At 49.8% G+C, this 21677-nt stretch overlaps 10 protein-coding genes across 10 annotated transcripts; 5 read left to right on the top strand and 5 right to left on the bottom strand.

Annotated features, from left to right (window-relative positions):
• Nucleotides 1–504: 504 nt before the first annotated feature.
• ALTATR162_LOCUS9187 (uncharacterized protein) lies at nucleotides 505–1326 on the top strand (the record flags this gene model as incomplete). Its single annotated transcript, XM_043316820.1, has 1 exon — nucleotides 505–1326. One exon carries the CDS (start codon nucleotides 505–507, stop codon nucleotides 1324–1326), a length of 822 nt encoding a protein of 273 aa, XP_043172755.1.
• A 441-nt stretch (nucleotides 1327–1767) lies between these two features.
• On the bottom strand, nucleotides 1768–2274 carry ALTATR162_LOCUS9186 (uncharacterized protein; the record flags this gene model as incomplete). Its single annotated transcript, XM_043316819.1, has 2 exons — nucleotides 1768–2057; nucleotides 2118–2274. 2 exons carry the CDS (start codon nucleotides 2272–2274, stop codon nucleotides 1768–1770), a joined length of 447 nt encoding a protein of 148 aa, XP_043172754.1.
• Nucleotides 2275–3102: 828 nt separating this feature from the next.
• ALTATR162_LOCUS9185 (uncharacterized protein) lies at nucleotides 3103–3917 on the bottom strand (the record flags this gene model as incomplete). Its single annotated transcript, XM_043316818.1, has 3 exons — nucleotides 3103–3120; nucleotides 3174–3471; nucleotides 3523–3917. 3 exons carry the CDS (start codon nucleotides 3915–3917, stop codon nucleotides 3103–3105), a joined length of 711 nt encoding a protein of 236 aa, XP_043172753.1.
• Nucleotides 3918–4155: 238 nt separating this feature from the next.
• ALTATR162_LOCUS9184 (uncharacterized protein) lies at nucleotides 4156–5390 on the top strand (the record flags this gene model as incomplete). The annotated part of the gene is made up of 4 exons (XM_043316817.1): nucleotides 4156–4319; nucleotides 4366–4485; nucleotides 4539–5126; nucleotides 5171–5390. 4 exons carry the CDS (start codon nucleotides 4156–4158, stop codon nucleotides 5388–5390), a joined length of 1092 nt encoding a protein of 363 aa, XP_043172752.1.
• Nucleotides 5391–5961: 571 nt separating this feature from the next.
• On the top strand, nucleotides 5962–6897 carry ALTATR162_LOCUS9183 (uncharacterized protein; the record flags this gene model as incomplete). Its single annotated transcript, XM_043316816.1, has 3 exons — nucleotides 5962–6097; nucleotides 6151–6266; nucleotides 6325–6897. The coding sequence occupies 3 exons, from the start codon at nucleotides 5962–5964 to the stop codon at nucleotides 6895–6897; spliced, it is 825 nt and encodes a 274-aa protein (XP_043172751.1).
• A 1506-nt stretch (nucleotides 6898–8403) lies between these two features.
• ALTATR162_LOCUS9182 (uncharacterized protein) lies at nucleotides 8404–10539 on the bottom strand (the record flags this gene model as incomplete). Its single annotated transcript, XM_043316815.1, has 1 exon — nucleotides 8404–10539. The coding sequence occupies one exon, from the start codon at nucleotides 10537–10539 to the stop codon at nucleotides 8404–8406; it is 2136 nt and encodes a 711-aa protein (XP_043172750.1).
• A 1238-nt stretch (nucleotides 10540–11777) lies between these two features.
• On the top strand, nucleotides 11778–12316 carry ALTATR162_LOCUS9181 (uncharacterized protein; the record flags this gene model as incomplete). The annotated part of the gene is made up of 2 exons (XM_043316814.1): nucleotides 11778–11903; nucleotides 11963–12316. The coding sequence occupies 2 exons, from the start codon at nucleotides 11778–11780 to the stop codon at nucleotides 12314–12316; spliced, it is 480 nt and encodes a 159-aa protein (XP_043172749.1).
• A 225-nt stretch (nucleotides 12317–12541) lies between these two features.
• ALTATR162_LOCUS9180 (uncharacterized protein) lies at nucleotides 12542–13704 on the bottom strand (the record flags this gene model as incomplete). Its single annotated transcript, XM_043316813.1, has 3 exons — nucleotides 12542–12584; nucleotides 12635–13123; nucleotides 13181–13704. The coding sequence occupies 3 exons, from the start codon at nucleotides 13702–13704 to the stop codon at nucleotides 12542–12544; spliced, it is 1056 nt and encodes a 351-aa protein (XP_043172748.1).
• A 4042-nt stretch (nucleotides 13705–17746) lies between these two features.
• On the top strand, nucleotides 17747–18274 carry ALTATR162_LOCUS9179 (uncharacterized protein; the record flags this gene model as incomplete). The annotated part of the gene is made up of 1 exon (XM_043316812.1): nucleotides 17747–18274. The coding sequence occupies one exon, from the start codon at nucleotides 17747–17749 to the stop codon at nucleotides 18272–18274; it is 528 nt and encodes a 175-aa protein (XP_043172747.1).
• Nucleotides 18275–18882: 608 nt separating this feature from the next.
• ALTATR162_LOCUS9178 (uncharacterized protein) lies at nucleotides 18883–21105 on the bottom strand (the record flags this gene model as incomplete). Its single annotated transcript, XM_043316811.1, has 6 exons — nucleotides 18883–19670; nucleotides 19719–19918; nucleotides 19978–20384; nucleotides 20444–20612; nucleotides 20665–20916; nucleotides 20969–21105. 6 exons carry the CDS (start codon nucleotides 21103–21105, stop codon nucleotides 18883–18885), a joined length of 1953 nt encoding a protein of 650 aa, XP_043172746.1.
• Between the last annotated feature and the right edge of the window lie 572 nt (nucleotides 21106–21677).

The following is a 21677-nucleotide window of genomic DNA, read 5'->3' as shown; positions in this document are numbered from 1 at the left end:
GATTGCGGGTACGACAACGATTGCGCGCGCTCAAGATATCCATGGATGTTCTGACAGTATTCCTAATCATCAACCTTCAGCGACACAACAAGCTACGCGCTTCAAGTTAGTCATATCCAAAATCATTGACTACACATCAAGTTTACCGTCACTTCAAAACCGCAATCGTATTGATCAACATATCACAACCGAATCAGTGTGTGAAAGCTATGCGCAGTATTGACGCACAAGCAAGCTGACACTGCTGAACCAGTCCAAGACTGATCTCCCACCACGAAACATATTCAATCTTCGAGAACATATGCACAGTCCAAAGATCCCATAACATACGCCTACGAAGATCTCGTCCAACGACAATATTAAGTGGCCATGTGTAATGTCATTCATCTTCACTACAGATGCCATCACATACTGCGCTTACGGAGATCGCGATGCAAAGGCACCAAACATAAGAGAACTCGAACGAGTGTCAGAGCTGCGTGTACGGCAGAATCGTTTCTCACCATGTATGTCCGGACTGACTGCAGTTCCTGTGAGCACAAGAGATGGGAGGATAACTGGTCTTCCAAATTGGAGCGGGCAAGGACATTCTTAGCTGAACTAATTGAGAAGCACATGCCAGGAGTGAACGAAATCTCTGCTCTGGTTAAAGAACTTGATGATCTGTATTACATGGCCTCTTGGGATGCACGCAACATGGCCTCGCATGCTTTTAAGAAAAGTGTGGCACGAGTGGATATTAGCGATCATAGTATAGCACGCTCGCCGTTAACACAAGAGGTTCGACCTGAAGATGTCGTTGATCCTAAAGAGAAGGAGAAAAAATGGACGGACATGGTCGAGAATGACTATGACGGTGACTACATTGCAAGCACTGATCCAATACATCCAGTCAGCACAGACTACTCACATCCACTCGACGATGACGATGGAAGCTGGATCCTCCAGCATATCTCGCCTGGAGCAACGGAAATCTCAGGCGACGGTGAGGTTGCACTTGACTTTGATCAAGATGGATGGAGCTGGAACAACGACGACAGCGAGAACTCGGTTTCAATGATCGCTGCATGTCAAGAAGAGGACACTATGCCAACGGTCGATAGTAACCATCTCATCACATGGGAGCCGGAAGCAGAGATGTCTTCCATGGCCACAGATATTACCATGGACGGTCTCAGCATCAGAGAAAAGCTCGAAAAAGAGCAGATTGAACTCATCATCGAGGCTTTCTGGACAGTTGTCGATAAGTCCACAGACACTGACCAGCAACTTCAACCTTGCCCTCTCCGCCTTCCATACAAATCGACCCACCAGTACAGTGGGTAGATGGTCCGTCAGATACTCTTCGTACTCCACCATCAACATCGTCTACCTTGTCTCAACCAAAACTACCAATTCAATCAGTTACACCTCCAGGTCTTAACTTCGCACAAACGGAACATATCAGACAGCGCAAGTTACCTAAGAAGCGGCTACAAGATGATGCTAACAAAGCTAACTAGTATAGTAATTTACTCCTTGTTCCACAGTGGGAAGCGAAGGCAGTTGGAGGACCAAGAGGGAAATTGATTCCTGACCCGCCGATGGTGAGGGCAAATAGAGCGGGAAGTTGCAATGGGTGGTTCCGGTGAAGGAGTACAAGTCACAAGGGGGAAATGCATACTAGGTATTGGAAGTTTGAGTGCATTTACCAAATTAACTCGACGTGACCATGTATCATGATAACAAGACTGAAAAGTAAAGGAAATAAATGATATCGATGCGCCTTTACTCGTTTCCCGAAACACTACTCCCGAACCCTTCTTTCTCCCTCATCACCCTGCCCTTGTCTTCAATCTTCCCATTCTTCATCATCCCTCCAACCTTCTCTACCACCTTCCCCAACACGGAATCATGACCTGGTCCAGACATCTCGCCTGTTTTATTTCCGTATCCTGCGCCTCCCGTTGAGCCGCTGCCCATGGGCGTGGCGTTTGAGTAGGGTGCTGTGTCTGAGTGGGAGCCGAAGCGGAATTCGGAGTTGTCGGTGCTAGGGGTGGACGAGGAGCGTTTGTTTCCTATAATCCATTGTTAGCCCGCCTGGCATTTGTTACTCAAGATGAACCGACGTGGCTCACCAAAACCTGCACCGCCTGTAGTGCCTGAGCCGTGTTTTTCATGAGGATTGTGGTACGCAGTGTTTGAATCTACCAGGCCGAGACGTGTGGTTGCGTGTTGGTCTTGCAGCTCTTCTGCGACATAGTCTGATGCCGTGCGGTTTCCGTAGCCTGCCATTGTCGTTGTGTTTGTGAGAAAAATATGGGTTTCAAAGATTTGTGTTTATTCGTTTGTGGTAGGTGAAAGCTTGGGCCGAAAAAGCAGACGAGTAAGGGTAAATGTGGAAGGGGTTGTAGTGATGATAGTATACTTGTATTTACAGACACGCGGAGATATCTTCTTGACTATATAGTATCCGCGCCCCAATCTCAACCATCTGCCGTGTGCTGGCCTCCAGGGTGATCAAGCATATGCTAAAGGCAGAAAAGCCTTATGAGGTCATCTTGCTGGGGAAGGCGTAGATCATGTGTTGTAGAAGCTCCATAAGAGGGCGGAAGACCCGGCCAAGACGTGCTTGGTATTCCTTGTAGGTACGCTAAAATCCGCTTATGTGGATCAGAGATAGTGGCTAAGGCTAGGCCCTGGGGTCAGCTATCGATGAGGTACAGAGTTTCCATACTGCGGTTCGCTCTCCATGCACCCCGAAACTTTTCTTTGCGTCAGCTGCACGGTAAGGCCTCTCTCGAACATATGTTGAGACGGATTTTGGACTTCGAAAGATGCCATTCATTGGATCGATTCCTAGTGACGATGGACTGAGGCGAGAGATAAAGCTGACATCCAGAAATGGTGGTCGTCGCCGCCGATCCAAGATAGCGATAAGAGTCCCGCTAGGTTCCGTCTCATCACTGGTTGCTCCATATCCGCCAAGACCTGGGGTATCCCACATTCTCTCGAAGCCTGCCTGAAAGATTCCAGAACCTGTACGCCAACATGCCTAACGCCAGCAATGCAATGCGTAATATTCGAAAGTTGAAAGAGATGTCTTTGCGAAGGGTGATGACCTCATCGGATGTATTTGGACTGTCGCGTGGTGTTAGACAGAGTTGAATTCGTCGTGATCAGGGGATACATACCATGAACTTCTTGTGGAAGTCAGACCGCAGCATGTCGTTGATGAACTCCTTCTTCTTGTTTCTGTCTTCGGTACCTCGTGCTTGGTTCTTGAAGACAACGTCGTCGTCCCATCGACGCTTCATGGTGAAATCTTTCGCGTTGAGTAGGGGATTGCCTCGGGCAACGTCGATTTCGCGTTGCTCCTCTTCTTCTGCGGCGCGTTCTGCCTCCTCCTTAGCTTTGGCTGCAGCTCGCTCTTTCTTGATCTTCTCCAGTTCGCGCATAAGGGCCGCGGTTTCGTCCTCTTCGTCTTCGTCGCTGAAATACCGTTAGCAAAGGGTTGAAAATCACGACATACTTCACACTTACTCATCGTCGCTACTTCCGCTCTCACTACTGCTGTCGTCTGCATCCACATCTCTGAACTTTTCCAACACCTCTATGCGCCGCCGTTTTTGGGCTGCTTCATCTTCCTCGCCTTCCTCAACTGCCGGTACAGCATCAATCTGACGTTTGTGCGCGTTTGGCTCAGCTGCTGCCTCCGGTTCAACGTAGGTACCGTTCTTCTTCGCAATGTGACGCGCCTCAGCCTCCAAAAGTTCGGCGCGAAGGTCGCGCTGGGTACTATCGGCATCTCCGCCCTGTCCTGGTTGTCTATGCTTGAGCGTGGTGTGCGCTGGTAGTAATCGCTGGTGGTAGGCGGGTCCTCGCTGGGCTTCTTTACCGCGTGCGGGATCGAACGTAGGTCTATGGGCGGTCGTCATTGTGTCGGATTGTTATTGTTCGATGATAGCTTGAATTGGTACGGGTTTCGGAAGTCTTGCGCGTGGTTGAGGTGGTGAGGAGTTGATGTGTGAAAGAAATGGCGCATGGAAGCTTGAACTCGTAAGTCGCGCTAAGCATCGGCCGCCGGTTCACTTTTCCCCGCCGCATTTTCTATGGCTATTGTACAGCTACCGTTCCACCAACGACAACCTTACGCATTTGTTGCGAAAACCCATAATGCCTCGAGAAGCTGAGATATCGCTCAATGAGCGCGAATTTATCAAGCAAGCGCTACAGGAGCAGATACGAATCGATCGACGCGCGTTTGACGCCTTCCGTCCACTTGAGCTCACCTTTGGCGACGAATATGGTGTCGCAGATGTTCAATTGGGCAAGACGAGGTATGTATTTTCATACGGATTCAAGTGCAAAGTTAACACATTTCAGAGTCATTGCGCGCATTTCAGTAGACGTGACAACACCATTGCCAGAGCGCAAGTTCGATGGTATCTTCCAAATAGTCACCGAGTTCTCTCCCATGGCTTCTCCAGCCTTCGAGGTTGGTCGGTACGTACATGTAAAAGCCCACCAAGCTTCGCTGTATCTGACTGAGATGTTAGTCCCACAGATGCTGAGGTCATCCTCTCGCGCATACTCGAGAAAGCCATCCGTCGCTCCAACGCTCTCGATACCGAGTCGCTATGTATCATCGCTGGCTTGAAGTGCTTCGCTCTTCGCGCAGACGTACACATTATCGATCACGACGGCGGACTGATCGACGCATCATGCATAGCCGTCATGGCTGCGTTACAGCACTTCCGACGACCCGACGTACAAGTAGAAGGCGAGAAGGCGACCATCCTCAGTGTACGCGAGCGCGAACCAATACCGTTATCCATCTTACACCAGCCGCTCTGCGTTACCTTCTCATACTTTGAAGGAGAGATATTCTTGGTAGACGCAAACTTGGCTGAAGAGCAAGTCAGGCAGGGAGAGGTTATCCTCACAATGAACAAACATGGCGAGATATGTCAGATCGCGAAATACGGAGGAGCCACAATCAATCCGCTGGCCTTGCTGAATTGCACTAATGTTGCACTGCAAAAGGTCAAGGAGATGAGTGCATTCATTCAGAAAAGATTGGAAGAGGATGCCAAAGAAAGGGATGCCGGAGGACTGATGGCAGAGCTCAGCGCTGAGAATGCCAGGTGAGACTTCGCACGAAGCAGGACTATCTTACAAAAGACTACAGGTCTGGCCAACTGGCCAGTCTGCGACGCTTCCAAATACTAGCATCCTATGCGCCGCCAGAGTTCGTCCGCCGAGCCTTTGCATACACTAGGAAAGTTTCCAGGACGGGATGCACCGTGGGCCCGCTGACGATGTGGGTCGGCGATTTGGTGGCCCCTGGCGAAGCTACCGGGAAGCCCGAAGACCAGATCGCAAAACGCAGATTTAGAAGTAGCATGTGAACGTCAACGTGGAGTTCTTGGAGGCCCTAATTATGACAATCACATACATGCAAATGCGAATCCAGTTTCAAGATTGAATCTCATTATTTCAATGGATCTTGACCTGTCAAGTTTCCAGCTTACTATGATCTGGTATCCAAGTTCTAGATCCTTTGCATTTGCGACGCGGTGACGTAGCTGACAAAGCGCGACCGCGTCTAATTGCTATCGAATCGGGGCACCTCGGCCCACGCTTCCCTGCATCTTCACACGACAAACAGCTTACTCGACTGACATCTCTCCACATACGATACCTGCTGATCACGAGCGGACAAGATGTTTTCCGCTATGCCGACTGAGACATGCGCAATGATATATATGCTACCATCCAACACGATGACTGCTGAATCGCACTTCAAAAGTCGCTTCGCTCCAACCTCGAACATTGCGTCATTCAGGGTCTGACTGCATTACGTCTTCTATCTTAGATACCAAGCATCCGACGTATCCTCACAACAATTCTTCTTTTTACACCTACTTTTAAACATATATTTCTTTTAGCTTTCACGTTCCACCATTCACATTGCCCAATATGTCGTCGAAACTAGTACCATCCGATCCAGCCAGTGTTATGGTGATTCGCGATGTCGTTCCACGCGTTATCACCACTCTATCAGTACCCTTCTGGAGATTCGGTCGCGTGAAGATCGGCGGAAGAGGAACAATTGGTACACCATACCCAACTCATGCTTCGCAAGCTACGACTAACGCATGGGAACAGTTCGTCTCGAATCCGGTGCTGTCGCCGTTTTCTCCCCTGTCGCATTGACCGAAGATGTCAAGCAGAAGGTATCTGAGCTAGGCGAAGTAAAGTACATTGCCGCTCTCGATGCAGAGGTAAGTCCTAAGAGTCCACTACAACATCCGAGACCATGTCTAATAGACCATCAAACAGCACCACATCTTCCTCGGTCCCTGGCACAAAGAATACCCTAATGCCCAGGTTATGGGTCCCGACGTCCTCCCCGAAAAGCGCGCAAAGCAAAACGATGAAAAGGTCCCCTTCTCCATCCTCTTCAGCGCCAACAAGCCCGTCGAGTCCATCTCGCCCGAGTTCGACGCCGAATTCGATTGGGAATACGTACACTCGCACATCAACAAGGAAATCGTCTTCCACCACCGTCCTACCCACACTCTCATCCAGGCTGATCTCTTGTTCAATCTACCTGCTACAGAGCAATTTAGCAAAACTGGCATCAATGCGAATAGTGGTATCCTGACGAAGATCTTCACCGCACTGCAGGGTACAAAGGGAGATGCGAAGTGGCAGCAGCGCACTATTTGGTACGGAACTAGTGCGAGTGACAGGAAGGGCTTTTCGGCTAGTGTGGAGAGGATCAACAAGTGGGGATTCAACAGGATTATCCCTTGTCACGGAGACGTGATGGAGGAAGACGGTAAGGGTATCTTTGAGAAGATTATGAGGTGGCATCTGGATGCTGCGGCACAGGGGAAGAAGAGTACCTAAGTGGGTCTACAGAGAAGTTGTATAGGTGTAAGGGGAGGGGCGGAGTTGAGGTGATCGGGCGATGATACCAATTGACGTAAGGACGGTCTTTTCTTTCTATATGTACTGTTAATATAGCTATTTCCTTAATCCTTGCCAGCAAGGCTATTTGACTACTACAACAAGAACTCCTATTTCCAGTGATACCACAAACAATTATGTTCTTTACTGCTTCCTTGCCCTATCCGCCATCTCAATGTCATCCGCAAAATTCTGCCTCTTATCTCTTCCATCGTACCCAGTCTTGGTCTTCTCCTTCGTACCAGTCCAGATTGACGCGATACCAGCCAGCGTATAAGGATTCTTATCATACCAAGCCGTACGCTCCGGAGACTGGATCGTAATCGGCGGCGGTGACTGAATAACATCATGGTACCCATACGGCCCGCCTCCTGGTTGCTCAAACAGAATGTCTCCACCGTGTCCCGAATGGCCATACGATGAACGTTCCAACTGTCCATGTCCCGACTCATGTTCAGCATGCGGTCGTGAATGTTGATGCACATGTGGTAGATGTGGATGCATAACATGTCCCACAACCCCCCTAATCGCCTCTTTAACCCCATGTTCCCCTCACTCTCATTCCTTTTCTTCTCCTCCGGATTGTCATACCCTCGTCCCCCTGTCCTCTTAGCCGCTCCCTTCTTAAATCTCCCATACTTCCACACCTTCCTCGAATAATACAGTATGCCCACTCCCACCCCTATCAACCCCACAAACGGCGCACATGTAATAACTAGTCCGGACATGTGCAGTAACAAGTCATTCCACCAGACTTTCTCCTTCGACGTTTTGTAGTGAGTGTTGGAAAGGTGTGTGACGAACCAGGGGATATGGTAGACGAGGGATTTTTCGAGGAGCGCGAGGGAGAGCATGGTTTGGGTTAGGAGGACGATGGTGGCGGCTATGCGGGACCAGTGGGTTACGAGGGGTTTGTTGATGGCGAGGTCTCTGAAGGATTCCCAGACTGGGTTGTAGTGGGTGAGGGCGCGCTCATGGGCGTCTTTGGGTGGCGGAGGTGGAGGAGGAGGAGGAGGTTTTGACTCTTCCTCCTCCTCTTCCTCGTCGTCTTTCCCTTTTTCGCCCTCTTTTGCTTCTTGCTTTTCTCTCTCTTGGTCTGCGTTCTTTGGCTCCTCCTTCTCTTTCTTGGCCAAGTAAAGAAAGCTTATCGAAACGCGCCATAAGACGAAGAACGGAAGTACGATGATGAACAAGACGAGACTGATAATGATCTGTAGGGTCATAGTGAGTGCTTTGGTAAGCCGGTCGAGCTTCATGTTGTTAGCGGATCGTGCTCGAATGCTGGTGTTAGAGTCCTAAACAAGTCGGCGGCGTTGTACTAGGTACAGATATCTTACAACGTAGAACGAACGCGTGAATACTTGTTGTGACGAGGCAACTAGATCATCTGTGGAGGCAGACCGGTGAAGCACATAGATGGTCTTCACGGTGCTGTACCGTGTGATGTCAATATGTTACTCTATACTCAGGCGGTATGTATTCCAGATCTAGCCCTTCGAAGACTTTCTTCTCTGCATCCTCTGGTGTCCCAACAACTCCTTCGGGTCCTTCCAGCATTATAGTTTCACCAGTGCTTCGACTCCGGATGCCACTGCTATCAAACTTCCAGCCTTTGATAGCTTTCGCATATCGCCTCAAATCTCGCTGGAACGTCGTACCGCCACTCCAACCCATGACTGCGCAACCCACAGTCCGCCAAGGCGCCACGATGATGTCGACTCGGCGGTGAATAGCAGGATTCTTCGCTTTTGGATTCTCTAGAACATCTTGCTCACGAGCAGGCCACGATGGGTCTTGCCACACTACAAGTGCTTTGTCAAGCGTGTCAAAACCCACGCCTGCTCCCTTTGCAGACCGGAAAGGCAGTGCATGTTGGCCTCGATTGGTGTTTGTCAAGCTCATCGTGAGCGTATGAGTAATCCACTCAGCTTCTTCCAATGACTCAACAATCTCTCGAACCAATCCCGCTGTACTCTCCAAATCGGGGTGTGAGACGATCATGTCCACGTCGCCAGACTCTGTCTTGCCACGTCTGTAACCGCCTACAATCGTCACAGTTACACGTTCGTCGCGAAGCTTTACTGCGTGTTCTCGGACAACGGCGGCGATTTGCTCAACCTCAGGACGTGGAATTGGCACTAGGAACTCGTCATAATACTTGATGCCGATCTGCTGCACTCTATCCAGGTCGTTCCAGCCATACTCGATGACGTCGTCTAACTCAGTCCAGTGATTATTGTAGTAGAAATGCCGCGCAGTCTTCGCTCCAACACCCCAGATATTGTAAAATGCGCGCAGAACCTTCATTGATTCGTCGTTCTCGTAATCTTCAACTGCCTGGATCTTGCCAGTGTTGTTCCATTCTACGAAAAGAACTGCGGTTTTCTCGTCACAACCAGGTAGTTGTGCTATCTCTCGCGGGTGACTAAGTCTATATGGATACGCAGCGATAGACGCGATAATGGTCGAGTATGCACGAACACCTATATCATCGTCTATCAGGGTTCGAGCAGTTCTAATCTTCTTGAGCTGGTCGAGAAAGTCTTCATTGGGTCCACTACCGGGTGTGAAGCGCTGACAAGCGTACTTGATGCCCTTCTTCACCCATTCGGGAGGTAGAGGGATATCGCTGTCTTCGCCTTCATACTCGCTTGTCGTTTGCTGCAGCAGATGCGCAGCTTGTGAAGCATATGAGTGACTGACGGGTTGCGACGAGCGGGCAAAAGCCTTACCGTCGAAGCGATTAGAGGTGTGGTTTCCGAATCGCCTAGGCTGATAAGTAGTTTTCTTCGAGGCCTTGGATGCATCCAATTTTGCGCGGTCTAAAATGTCCTGCACAGGATGTGGCCTTGTTGCCAAGAGTGTCTGAGACTTTGGCGCTGCTTTCTCGTGCGCACCAAATATGTCTTTGATAGACTTTGGATTCAATGATTTTGGTCTTTCAAGGACTTTGCCCTTGTACACTAAGTTGTCTCCCAGTGGAAGGAAATGGCCTGCAGTTACACAAGCTTCAACCCAGTCGAATTTGACGACCCAGATTAAATCGTCACTCGATGAAGTCTCAAACATGAGCGCAGCATATGAGCCATTGTCGGACTTCGCAGGCGATGATAGCTGAACGCGCTGCTTCTTAATATCTGTCGCTTCATCTTCAGTCTGTGAGTCGTCGCCAGCCTCGTCTTCGGTAGTAAAATTCACTTCATCCGCTGGTAGCCGACCTAATGTTCCACCAACTCTTCGTCTCTTGCTAGAGTGATTCTGTACTTTCACAGGACTTGCTGGCCGTTTCGGGGTAACAACTTCTTGGACAACCAATTTTCGAGACCTCAATTCAAACTCGGCTCTTCTCTTGGTACCCACCTTCCCGATGAAGACCTTCGCCCTCGCGACATCGGTAGTAAGCGGTGCGTCGTACTGGCGCAACGTTTCCTTGAGTGTCTTCACTTCATCGTCCTTCAGATGCGCAGTGAAAATCGCGATTGGTGGAAGTCTACTGAGGTCAAGGGCCTGTGCGGATATTGTGGATGTTGGTGACAGTGATCCTGGGCGCATTGTCTGGGATGATTGATCCTGATTGTCCATATCGGGTAATGTGATGCTGAACCGATAGCTAGGGTGGTCAAGACGTGTCTAAGAAGCGAGTTCTGTGTCTTCGACTGTCTTGTTTGGATGCCCAGCTGATCATCGTTTAAAAGTGCGAATATGTATGCGGTAGTATATGATGTCCAAGTGTATACTGTCCAAGTGAGTATGAAGCTTTTCCCAATGTCGCGCAACGCTGATGACGTTCGCGTGATGCAGAAGCTGGGAGTGTTTGCTTTGTTTGACCCGGATTGTTTCCTAGAGTCCGTGCGCACAGTAGTGTCATGCTAATGTTAGCGCCCGCGCTGACGCGCAATCCATCTGTGACATCTGTTTCAACCAAGTCCAGTCCAACGTCTTCCAGGCTAGATCTCCGGAATCCTTCAGCTCAACCGCCCGGCGTATTCTCTAACAGACTTCACATCCGCAAAGACTTTGGCATGACGATGACGTGGTAGGAATCATGCAAGTCGAAACATCGTGCCCAACCGGAGAGCCGGCGATCGAAACAAACTTATCCAGACCTGGAGTTTGGGGAAACATCAGCCGAATGGTTCTGGCTCTGGCTGGCTCTGGTCCGAAGGCATTGATGCATGCCTGGCTCCCCTCAACAGATCCATGGATGTCATGACTTCTCTTCCAACCACATTGGGCAGGTCGTCCACGCGTGTCACTCCCCCTGCCCTTGACATTGTCGAGGTCAAGCAAAATCTGGTTGAGTCTGCACAGGTGTCTTCAGAACGCGGTCTCAGCCCTGACTTTCTGCCCCAACATTACGGGCTAAAGATTGCGCGAACGCCTCCTCCTTGCCGCTGATCGTTGCCCTTTGGTGCGCGGACCGCCGTTTCGGAATGATTGACAGGAAGACGTAACCTCGACAGAAAATTGACCTGCCGGTTGGCGGATATATAGTAAGCTTGTATGGCTAAGATGCGGGTGATGATGCACTTCAGACGAACCAGTCTTCGTTCGCTACTACCCCGGCCGTTCTTGCAGCGGATATAGATGTGCATATTCCCTTGCGCCGCCACTCATTACGTGCCTTATCTTCTTGTCACATACTTGCGCTGATACTCGTCTTTCTGTTCTTCATTCGTTTTCGCTACTTTTGAGAAGAGCGCTGGTACCTAGTAGCTAGACTACGCCTATTCAGCTTTGACAGCTACACATTTCGATACGACTCAACATCTACAACAACCACAACATCTATCAGAACTTTCTTCTTTTACCACCTCAAAATGCGCTCCTTCATCGTCATGGCCATTGTGGCCCTCTTCGCTTTTGCTTCAGCAATGCCAATCTCACCATCAGCACCACGACTCCAGAAACGAGCTGAGCAGTTCAGACTACAAGGTCTAAGAGAGGTACATCATCCATTCACATGTCAGATGTTTTAAAGGAGTCCCATAGCTGACTTTCGTAGTTCGAAATCGCCGAGAAACTATCAGCCTCCGCATCATCATCAGACGTCGACCCATGGCGCATTCGATTGAACAACAAATTCCACGCTCTCTTCGATCCCACATCAACAGATGACGAGGAAAACCCCTTTGACGACGAGCAGGAGGACTTTTCTGGCGACGTCGCACCAGGATCCCTAGAATCGCCGCAGGTCCTTCCCAAGGCTTCAGAGGAAGACGGCTTCTTCGATAAGCTATGTGCGATGTTCCACCGCGCCGAGAGCAGTTTCGGGTACGAAGGAAAGGAGCTTGAGTTGCGCCGGCCTGAGGGTATCAGAGATTGGAAGCGATCATATGGAGGGTTCCGACGACGATAGAGTGCAATATAAGTGTTGTTTCGTGTTCTACCTTTATGCCGTAACAAAAGTCCAACAAGTCCAACAAGAGGCCTGGTATATTTCTGAATGAATCATAGTGATCGTGAAGACTACTGGCCACCCACCCTAATCATATCTGCGCCCGCTGAGTAAAGTAATAGTCTTATGACGATGCCACCAACGCCTAAAGCACCTCCTTATATACCGAAAAGGATGTGTCAACAACTAGACACCCATGGTGAAGTCATGTTCTATACCCGGTGTCACACTATGAGGTTGTTAGCTAATATCCGCTATTTTAAGATGAGTCGTGCTTACCTGGCCATGAACTTCAGGAAGACGACGAGATACTGGTCCACGCGGATAGCTACCTCGTCGTCACCACCCTCACTGAGTACTTCCCAATCATCCTTCGCCTCGTCGCCATCCTTGTTCTTGGCTTGTTCGGTGAGCTTGAGTAACCGTGTGTCATCGACGAGTGCTTCCATGCCGCTGTCGAGCTTGCTAACGTCCTTGCCTGCTTTGAGTTTGGCGAGCCGCAGCTTCAGGGCAGCATCAGCACGATCAAGCAGCACCTTCATGACGGATGCGTGTTTGCAAGGATGTACTGAGGCAGTCTTGAGAGGATTCTCAAAGAAGGGGAAGTCCTCGATTGTGACAGTCTTGTCCTTGTAGTCTCCTACAATGTCCTCCATCATCTCTTGTGGTTTGAGTGGAACGGATGTGGAGCCGTAGCCTGAGAGATATAATCGCGGCGTTCGGTAGTGGGCGGAGTATGTGATGTAGAGGGTGTATGTTCGGAGGGGCCTAGCAGGTGTCTGTCAGTCACCTGCGCGTCAGTAGAGAGAAGAAGTCTAAGCTTACGCCTGTGTGTTCGACTCGGCCTTTGGATCTCTTATGATGGCTTCTTCGTCGTCTTCAATATCCTCCATGTCGGGTATCTCGTCATCCTCTTCCGCCGCGCCTAGGTTGCCACTCTCGTCGACCGTCCGCACGTCGCGCACCTTGGCTTCCTGGCTTGCCGCCATACCCCCAGTCCTCAGCCAACCGTCATCGTCGGTCGCGCCTTCTCCAGCAGTAAAGCCGTCTCTTACTATGGTCTCATCTTGGCCAGCTTCACCCGCGAAGTTGTCATCGAGCCGTCGGTGGCAGGGCACGCCGCGCGTAACTAAGAACTGCTTTCCCTCAGGCAGATAGGATACGCGCTTCGCAGGTGATGTCGCATCCGCCCACTGCCATGAAGGAAACTTGAAGACGAGAAAGTCTCCTGCAAGGACAAACTCCTCTGGTGTTATCTGGCCGGTCTCGCGGAACGTTGATGTGTGGCTGATAGCGGCGGTCCGCTCCCGGAACGTGTCGATGTAGGACCTGACAAAGTTGTAGGCCATCTTGAGCTTGTGAGTTGGGTTCGTTTACAGAGTTCGAGGCCGTTTGTAGACGTGTAGTGATGTTCTGTAATGTGTCTGCTTACGGTGTTGGAGGGGCGCGCTGCCGTGGGGTTGAAGGCTGCGGGACCGATGTCACTGCCTAGCGTGATGGCACAAGCCACACCTGGGCAGCGATCATTCACCTGCCTCACTTGTCACCCGACAACTCTCGACATCGTCATCCCTTGTCTTCCTTTGTGGTGACGCTTCATCACTCCTCTTCCTCACATGATGATGGCGCATTCATGATCTGAGGCTGTCACGCACTCGCATTCCACATGGCACAACGACGCAGCGCTGCCCAGCGCTGCAGCCACATGCTGTATGAGTAACAGCGAAAAGCCCTCGAGGCCTCGCCAAGCATGACATCAGTTATAGCAGAAGTGGATATCACTATGCTGCTTCCCAGGTCTCGCGATAGGCTCTCGGAGCTACCTCCGTGTCTCGGTGCGGCAATACTTCAATAGCACAGGGAAGATTCGCTGTCGACAAAGTCATCGGAAGATGCCTGCGTTTGGGATTTCAAGAGCCGTAGTACCGTCTGCAGGTATCCCTAAGACTGGTACGACATTCCGCGCGCGAGATAGGTACAAGATGTGCCCAGCGCTCCTTCGGGACTCCGCTACACAACTTACGCAGACAGCTGTCGCCCACGCTCCCGTGCGAGGGCATGGAACTTGTAGAACTATCGGCAGATATCTAAAACCATCGGCAGATGTCGATGCGAAGCCTTTTAGCGACAGAAACGGAGACCAAGGCAACAAGGCAAACATTATCGCGACACAGCATGGGACGCCTTGGAAGTCTTTTTTTCATGTTACCTCTCGAGCGACGGCTCGCATGGGCAAGTGCGCTCGTATCACTTGCAGTTGACCAATGCGTGCGTTCTCGTGAGTTTCCTATCAGGTCACGTTTGTATCGACACTTTGGGCATGCTCCGCCTCTGCACACCGTTGTCTCAACTGAACGTAACGGCGAACTCTCGCGGAACCATTTCCAGCCTCGGCCTTTTGGTTACCCTGAACGTCATGTCCTCTTCTGACGACACGTGCTCGCAGATACGTAAAGGCGAGTTCAATTCCAATGGTCGTACATGTCCAGATTTCTTCTTTTCTCGGCTCATCTTTGAGCGAGCGTAGCTGGAAATGATCGCGAAGGAAATGTGAGGCAAGGAATTGAACACATGTTCATCAAGTTCTTACTAACCTCGCTCGGCATCCACCACATTCAATTGCTCTGACCACACCTTCGACCATCTAAACCCAAAACTGATCGTTGTTCCTTACCATATGTTGCAGTTAGCCTCGCCGTTCGGTGTTCCCTTTGGTGCAACTTCAAGGTGGACTCATAACATCCCAGGCTGGAGGACTCACTCTGGTCAAAGCGGCTTCCATTAGACTAGCGTATGTGGTAGCCTACGCACATGAAGGTGAGATTCGTGAGACTACGAATCGTGCATGCATGAAAAATTTGCCAGGGCGAGATTTGTCAAAGGTTCGATCAAAAGAACGGCAACCTACGACCCACCTTTGGATAGCCCCACATGTTCATGCATAAGCTCGAGCTGGTGCACATGCTCCATCGCCAACACAATCATCAGATCCGCGTGTTCAACAATCGTTATGGCCATCAACAATCTTCAGCATGTGTAACAGTTTTACCCGTATCATCCGGTTGAACACTTGCGATCGGTAGATCGTGCATAGTACCACTGACCCGAAGCCTTTGCACAGTTGGGGATGAACTCAATCTCCTACGCTCTTTGAGATCAATATCGCTGTTAATCGCTCGAAACCTACCAAGGGCGTTGTATCACATCGCAGGCTACATACATGCATGTCGCATCATTTTCAGGCACTGGCAGTGCTCATATGTTTGTGCCATTGAGTCACCAAAGTCGCTGTGTTCCGTACATGCATCACTTCTCGAAAGGAATGTACTTTTGGATACAAGCTGACTCGCCATAGCTGCATAGAGCTCATAGATCTTCGCTCCAAACAGCAATATCATTCGCGAAGAGATTACTCTGTGCTGCCAACAAGCACATCTACGATATCTTTGAGGGCACTATGGTGTACAGCGTCTATACCAGTCACAATATCGCTCACACCTGTAACATGGAGAAAATGGCGCACAGTGAAGGCGAGCGATTTCGTGCGTCCATTAAGACTGTACTAATGGTTTCCATATCATGTCGTCCCAAGCGTCTTATTCTAATTGACTATAAAGCCTCACTAGTCAATAGTAATCTGAGTGGATATCATCGGACACCAACGCTATTTCCACTGTCTCTAGTTCTAGTTGTAAATCGTAAAAGCCACTATGTTTTGACTCTAGATACACCAATCCAACATACCGTCGTTACATACCTCCAATTAAGACCAATTATCCTGGATAATGGCGGATCCTAGTTCGACAAACGATCCTTCTCAGCCACGATGTGGAGGTCAACGTCTTCAAAATATACCGTTTGGTAGTCACGTATGTGAGATGCTTCTCTTTAGACCCGATACCGCTGATGCATTGTTATGAAACACAGTCCTTGGCAAAACACTCCGACCACCCGATAGCCATACCGGGTAAACGCCTGAACTGCGATTACTTCGAAAGTTGATAATTCGTTCAATCGTCCGGCACCGGCCCGTTGGCTAGAGGAGAGAACCACAGACCATGATAGCCTCACTGCCAGACCTTGGCCAAACTAAACGATATCCATCTCTCTGTTCTCACGTTCGCGTCGCATGGTGGCATAAATTGGGTTTCCGCCTACGTTATCTCCTTCCGCACAAAAGTAAGCTCCACATACAGTCGTTCCAAAGAACTGCACCTTTCGTACTTCGTGATTGTCGAATATATATGAATCAAGTAACGGTTGATATAACAGTCTTGGTATTTTGCCTTCTTCCACTTCATGAACCACGCAAAGCGGTGTTTTCTCTTATTCTAGTCCGAGGCATGTCGTGTCGCCACGCTCGCACCATTCCCGTTACGCGCAACAGTGACACGAACATGGACAGATGGATAAGTGACTACATTACCATTGAACACATGACTTTAGTCTCCCCGTCCGTTAAAACAACCGAGACGAACGATTGGCTCATGCTCTTTCTGTTTGAGAAATGAAAGACGAAAAACCGCTCATTGTTCCAATCGTCTTCTCACTCCTGCGAGCACAGCAGCCGTATGTTCGCTGGTAATATCACTATACGGCAGCAATTCTTATCGGTGCCGGTACCGGCCAGGAGCGAGGACGCTGTGAACTACGCCCTGAGACACTCTTTAGTCTGCACCGAAATAACCGAGGCTAATGAAATCTTAATCGCAATGATAGTTGCAGTAAATTCGCAACTCGCCACGCAATTGTACCAGTACAGTTTAACTAATACCCAATACTCCACGTTGTAGGCACGATGCTCATCATTATAGTACACACTAGCATCTCTTCCCCCAACCCCCACGCCACCGCTACTGCAAGTCCTTCCTTGCACTGCTTCCTCGTGACACGAAAGCATAGGCAATGGGAAACCGATAAGAAACACGATCACGATCGTCTCGAAATACACTTCGTTCCCTCGTGCCGCTCGAGCCGTGCCGGTGGGACTGCGCGCGTACGGTGCTCATACGTAAAATGTTCATAGCACAACCCAGCCCAAACAGTTCCTTTCGCACAACTGACAGTACTGTTGGGGGCCCGCTGTGGGGATTTTGCGAAGTCTAAATGAATGAAGAGATCAATACACAAGTTTTTGTGGTTGAGAGATTGTGTGGCGCAGGATGTCTGGCAGTCAATGGTGTGTGTTGAAGGGCTCATGTGTAATGTTTGATTTCGTTCAATGAGCAAAATTGATGCATATTGTGACTGTCACGCTTGGCACGCTAACTTTGATGCAGATATAATCGCTTTCTTTTACGCCCGACAATATATTCTCCTTGTCGCCCGCTTGCACCTCGGTTCAGCTTCTCTCCTCTCTAATTCAGCCCCCCTAGTATGCTTCTGTTCAAGATGGCTACCGGCAAGGCTTTTAGCGAAATAAATACTACCATGAGCGAGGAATTTGACCGTCTGCGCTGGTTTATTTTCGAGGACACATCCAAGGTACAAGTCGCAGACGATTCAGAAAGCATCGAGCCCGAACTATCGCCCTTCTTAGGTCATCCAATTGCCTCGAAATCGGCCACGGAGATTCCCCTTCATGAAATTGCCTTCTGCTCCGATGATCTGCAGAACTTCGAAACAGCCGATTTTGAGGCGCCGGAGCCTCTGCTTGTCAGAAGAGCCGATGGCAGTGTCGTCACTATAGGAGACGTTGTTGAACAACTTTCTCGTTATTTTGTTACGCACAAAGACGAGATACTCAAGGCCAAAAGTGCATTTCTCCAGAGGACTCACGAAATCGCGGAAGGCGGGGAGCATGTCCTTGGAATTCCAGCATACAAAGACGTACTCGCGCCACCCGACACCAAAGTCGCCTTTGAAGGATTCTTCGGTGGTATCTCCACCGGCCATTACGCTTTGCATGTGCTGTTGTAGGCTGATGGTGAAGAGGGAAAGACCCTTGATTATTTTTGGAAGAGTCGAGCTGATCCAGTAGTTTCCTCTGTGATCCATCCGAGATTGGAAGGTGGCTCGCTCAGGCGGTCAGTGGCAATCTCAAATAGTCTTAATTCATGTTAGTATTGGTTGGTTGCTGTTTTTTCTGCATCAGCTTCTACCAGACTCATGTTTTGCCCAAACTAAGGCGTGGAGACAAGCGTCAAGAAGAGACTGTGCACTGCATTCGAAGACGAGCTTCGTAAAGGCTGCAGCACAGGCTTGACATTGTAAGAGAGAAAATGCTGTAGACCTCCTGAAGAGAAAAACCTCTTGACTAGACTGTCAGTCCGTACCGTAATCGAGATGGATTAATGGACTCTGGTGTAGACTTGAGTTCTAGAACGCCCCTTGCCTCCTCTCTGTCAAGCAATAGAGTCTTCATAGATACGAGATGCACAGCGATAGTGTAGGTAGAGGTATATTGCCTTGTAAGACTAGAGACGAACCGCTGTCGAGCTACAACAGCGGTAAGGTAGGCTAATATACTGCGATTGCTTGGCATAACGGCCCGAACGGGCCCGGAGTAGCCTAGTGCCTGACACTCTCTACGTCGAAACCTTAACACAATAGTAATCCTCTCCGAAAAACTTTGTCCCACAATTCTCACCGTTCGGCCCAAGCACCGTATTCCATTGATACAACTGCGCCGGCGTAATTCCATTCTGTGTCGCAAAATCATAGCACCCAGTGCCAGCCGGTGGCTTAGCATACCCAGTACATGATGCGACGATGCCGCTTTGCGTGGGTCCAGGCGCAGAGACAACCTGTTTAGTAGTGCTGGTAGAAGACTGTTGACTCCCGACACCGACACAGTAGTATTCGCCCGCCTGGAATTGGTTCCCGCAGTTCTCGCCATTGGACCCGAGGACGGCGTTCCATGAGTACAGCTGTGCGGGGGTAATGCTATTTGCGGTCGCGAAGTCATAGCAGCCCTGCCCGCTGACGGGTAAGGCATATTTGTTGCATGAAGAGACTATGCCACTTTGAGTCGGCCCAGGAGCGGTGGTAGGGCGGGAAATGGTCGGGCTAGACTGCAGTGTTGTTGTCGGACCGCTCCCTGATGAGCCCCCGATTACGACACCAACACAGTAGTAGACTTTGAATTGGAACATGGTAGTGCAATTCTGGCCATTAGGTCCGAGGATTGGATTCCATTCATACAGCTTTTCTGATGAGAGGCTGTTCAAGACGGCAAAGTCGACGCAGCCGAGCCCTTCGGCTGGTGTCTGCCAGGCATTGCATATCTTCGAGACACCTGACAGTGTTGGACCCGGTGCTGCTACCGGCGTTGTCGGCCCTGGTGAGATGGTTGTTGTTGGAGTCACAACTCCACCTACATATCGTTAGGGGTTATCCCGTGAATAGTCACAAATGCACTTACCAGAGCCTCCACGTTGCTGGTTCCCTGCATCGGCGTCTGTTCCCAATGGTGGTGGAGCTAGTGTATACGTCCCTGTCACACCCGGAGGAGATGTGCACACGTACTGCCCGGCTTGTAGCGCATCGCAGAGCCCTATGATGTTAGGATTCCAGCCTTGGAATTGCACCGTGGTGACATTGAGGCTACTTGCCATTGTGTCACTATCGCGCGTTAGCAACTTCGCTCATGCTTCTTGTCATTGTTATTGCGATGGGCTCACCAAGTAGCGCCAGATGCGATTCGCTGTAGCGAGCACCCTAAAGGAAAACAGGATGTTGTTGAGATACTGCAGGTATCGCTGCCTGAGATTGCCTCTAAATCTCCGGTTGTGATGCCGTACTTCTGGGACAAGGTGTCACACCCTGTACCAGAGCTCAATGTCTGGCCTTGTCCTGCAGCACAGCTCGTGGCAGCTGGAGGGGTTGTCGTTGTCGTGCTAGTTGGCGTTGGAGCAGGTGCTAAGTCCCATGAGGTAGATGCACGAGTCGTGATAGCAGGGATTGAAGTATTACAAACATCCGCGATGTCCTGCAACTGACCTACGAGATAGTCGGCGTGATCAGTGTCAGCAAAGAACTCCGAGGTGACTTTAGTATAAAGCATTTGCACAAAGCAATCGTCGCATAACTGATGGTTGGTCGTCAGCATGAAGCAAATGTTGAACGATTGGTGCTTTGCCAACTTACCACATCATCGGAATATAAATTGGCCATTCGTTCGTTGACAGGATCGATGCCGGTTCCGTCACCAGTGCACGACGGATCAGATGGGTTTGTGTCGCAGTCCACTTGATACACATCTGCTCCAATCCAGTCCTGCGACTCTACCAAGCACCATGTAGTATTCTCACCCAGTCTAGACATCACTTTGTCAGAACAGATATGACTTGGTAGCTCGATATTCTTACGATGAAGATAGACAAGCTGTGTTGATGCCGTCCACATATCGGCCAGCAACCGAATCAGCGGGAATCCATTTCCCATAAGAATTCAACCATTGCCCATCGCATGCGCTCATAACATTGTTATACCAGAGTGCTGCAGCTACAGAGCAGTTGCCGAGGCAGAGGTCAGTGACATTGTCTTGCTCCCACCAGAACATGTCATAGTCTACGACCATACCGAAAAGGTCTGGATCGCATTCTGGGAGCGTTTGGTTTCTGGACATAAGGTCAGTAGATGAAAGAAATACGAGAGAGGAACTGCGCTTACAAGCCTTGAATGCATTCAGTCGTGACACCGTATGCCTTGCTTAACTTGATTGGATCAATGAATGCAGGATACAGACTGAACTGCGATGCTCCGAGCCTTCCAAACGCCAAAAGGCCGAACAAAACATCTGAAAGCATCGCGAATGATTAGATAGAAGAGCGAGTGTATCGGTTGACTTTTCAATGTTCTAAGAGCAGGAAAGCGTGAAGTCGTGTGTCAATGCAAGCTTGCCATTCTCGAGATTCAGGCAACCCAGATATATTCACCTTCCTAACTTGTAAGATCAATTCATAACAGGGTGGCAGAGTATCTCCTTGCTGCTGCATGAAGAAATTTGTTCTGGGGATTATTGTCAGACTACTCACGGTTATATCAAAATGGGGCCGCAAACTTAGCTCAAATAGGCTGCGGCACGGCACGGAGTGATCTAGCGTGGTCTAACGGGCTGACGCAAGCAGTTCATTGCCCGTATAATTAATCTATCTCTCAATCACATGCTTGGCCCCTGGAAATCATCTGTGATAAGCTTTCCAAGGGTCGCCTTGAGTTCTGCCAAGGAAGCTTGTGGCTACCACATTATTTGAGGTAGGGCCACAGCAGCACTATTTTGCTATCTTCAACGCAAGAGCTCCTCTTTCTCTTTATTCTTTTACTTGACAGTAAGCTCATTGCAATGAGAGACAGCATCCTGTCACTTGTTGTCATCTTG

The sequence above is a fragment of the Alternaria atra genome (genome assembly GCF_907166805.1).
Source record: "Alternaria atra isolate CS162 genome assembly, contig: 29, whole genome shotgun sequence".
In the NCBI taxonomy this organism is placed as follows: Eukaryota; Fungi; Ascomycota; class Dothideomycetes; order Pleosporales; family Pleosporaceae; genus Alternaria; species Alternaria atra.
The sequence above is the reverse complement of the archived record's forward strand: the minus strand, read 5'-3'. Positions and strand labels throughout refer to the sequence as shown.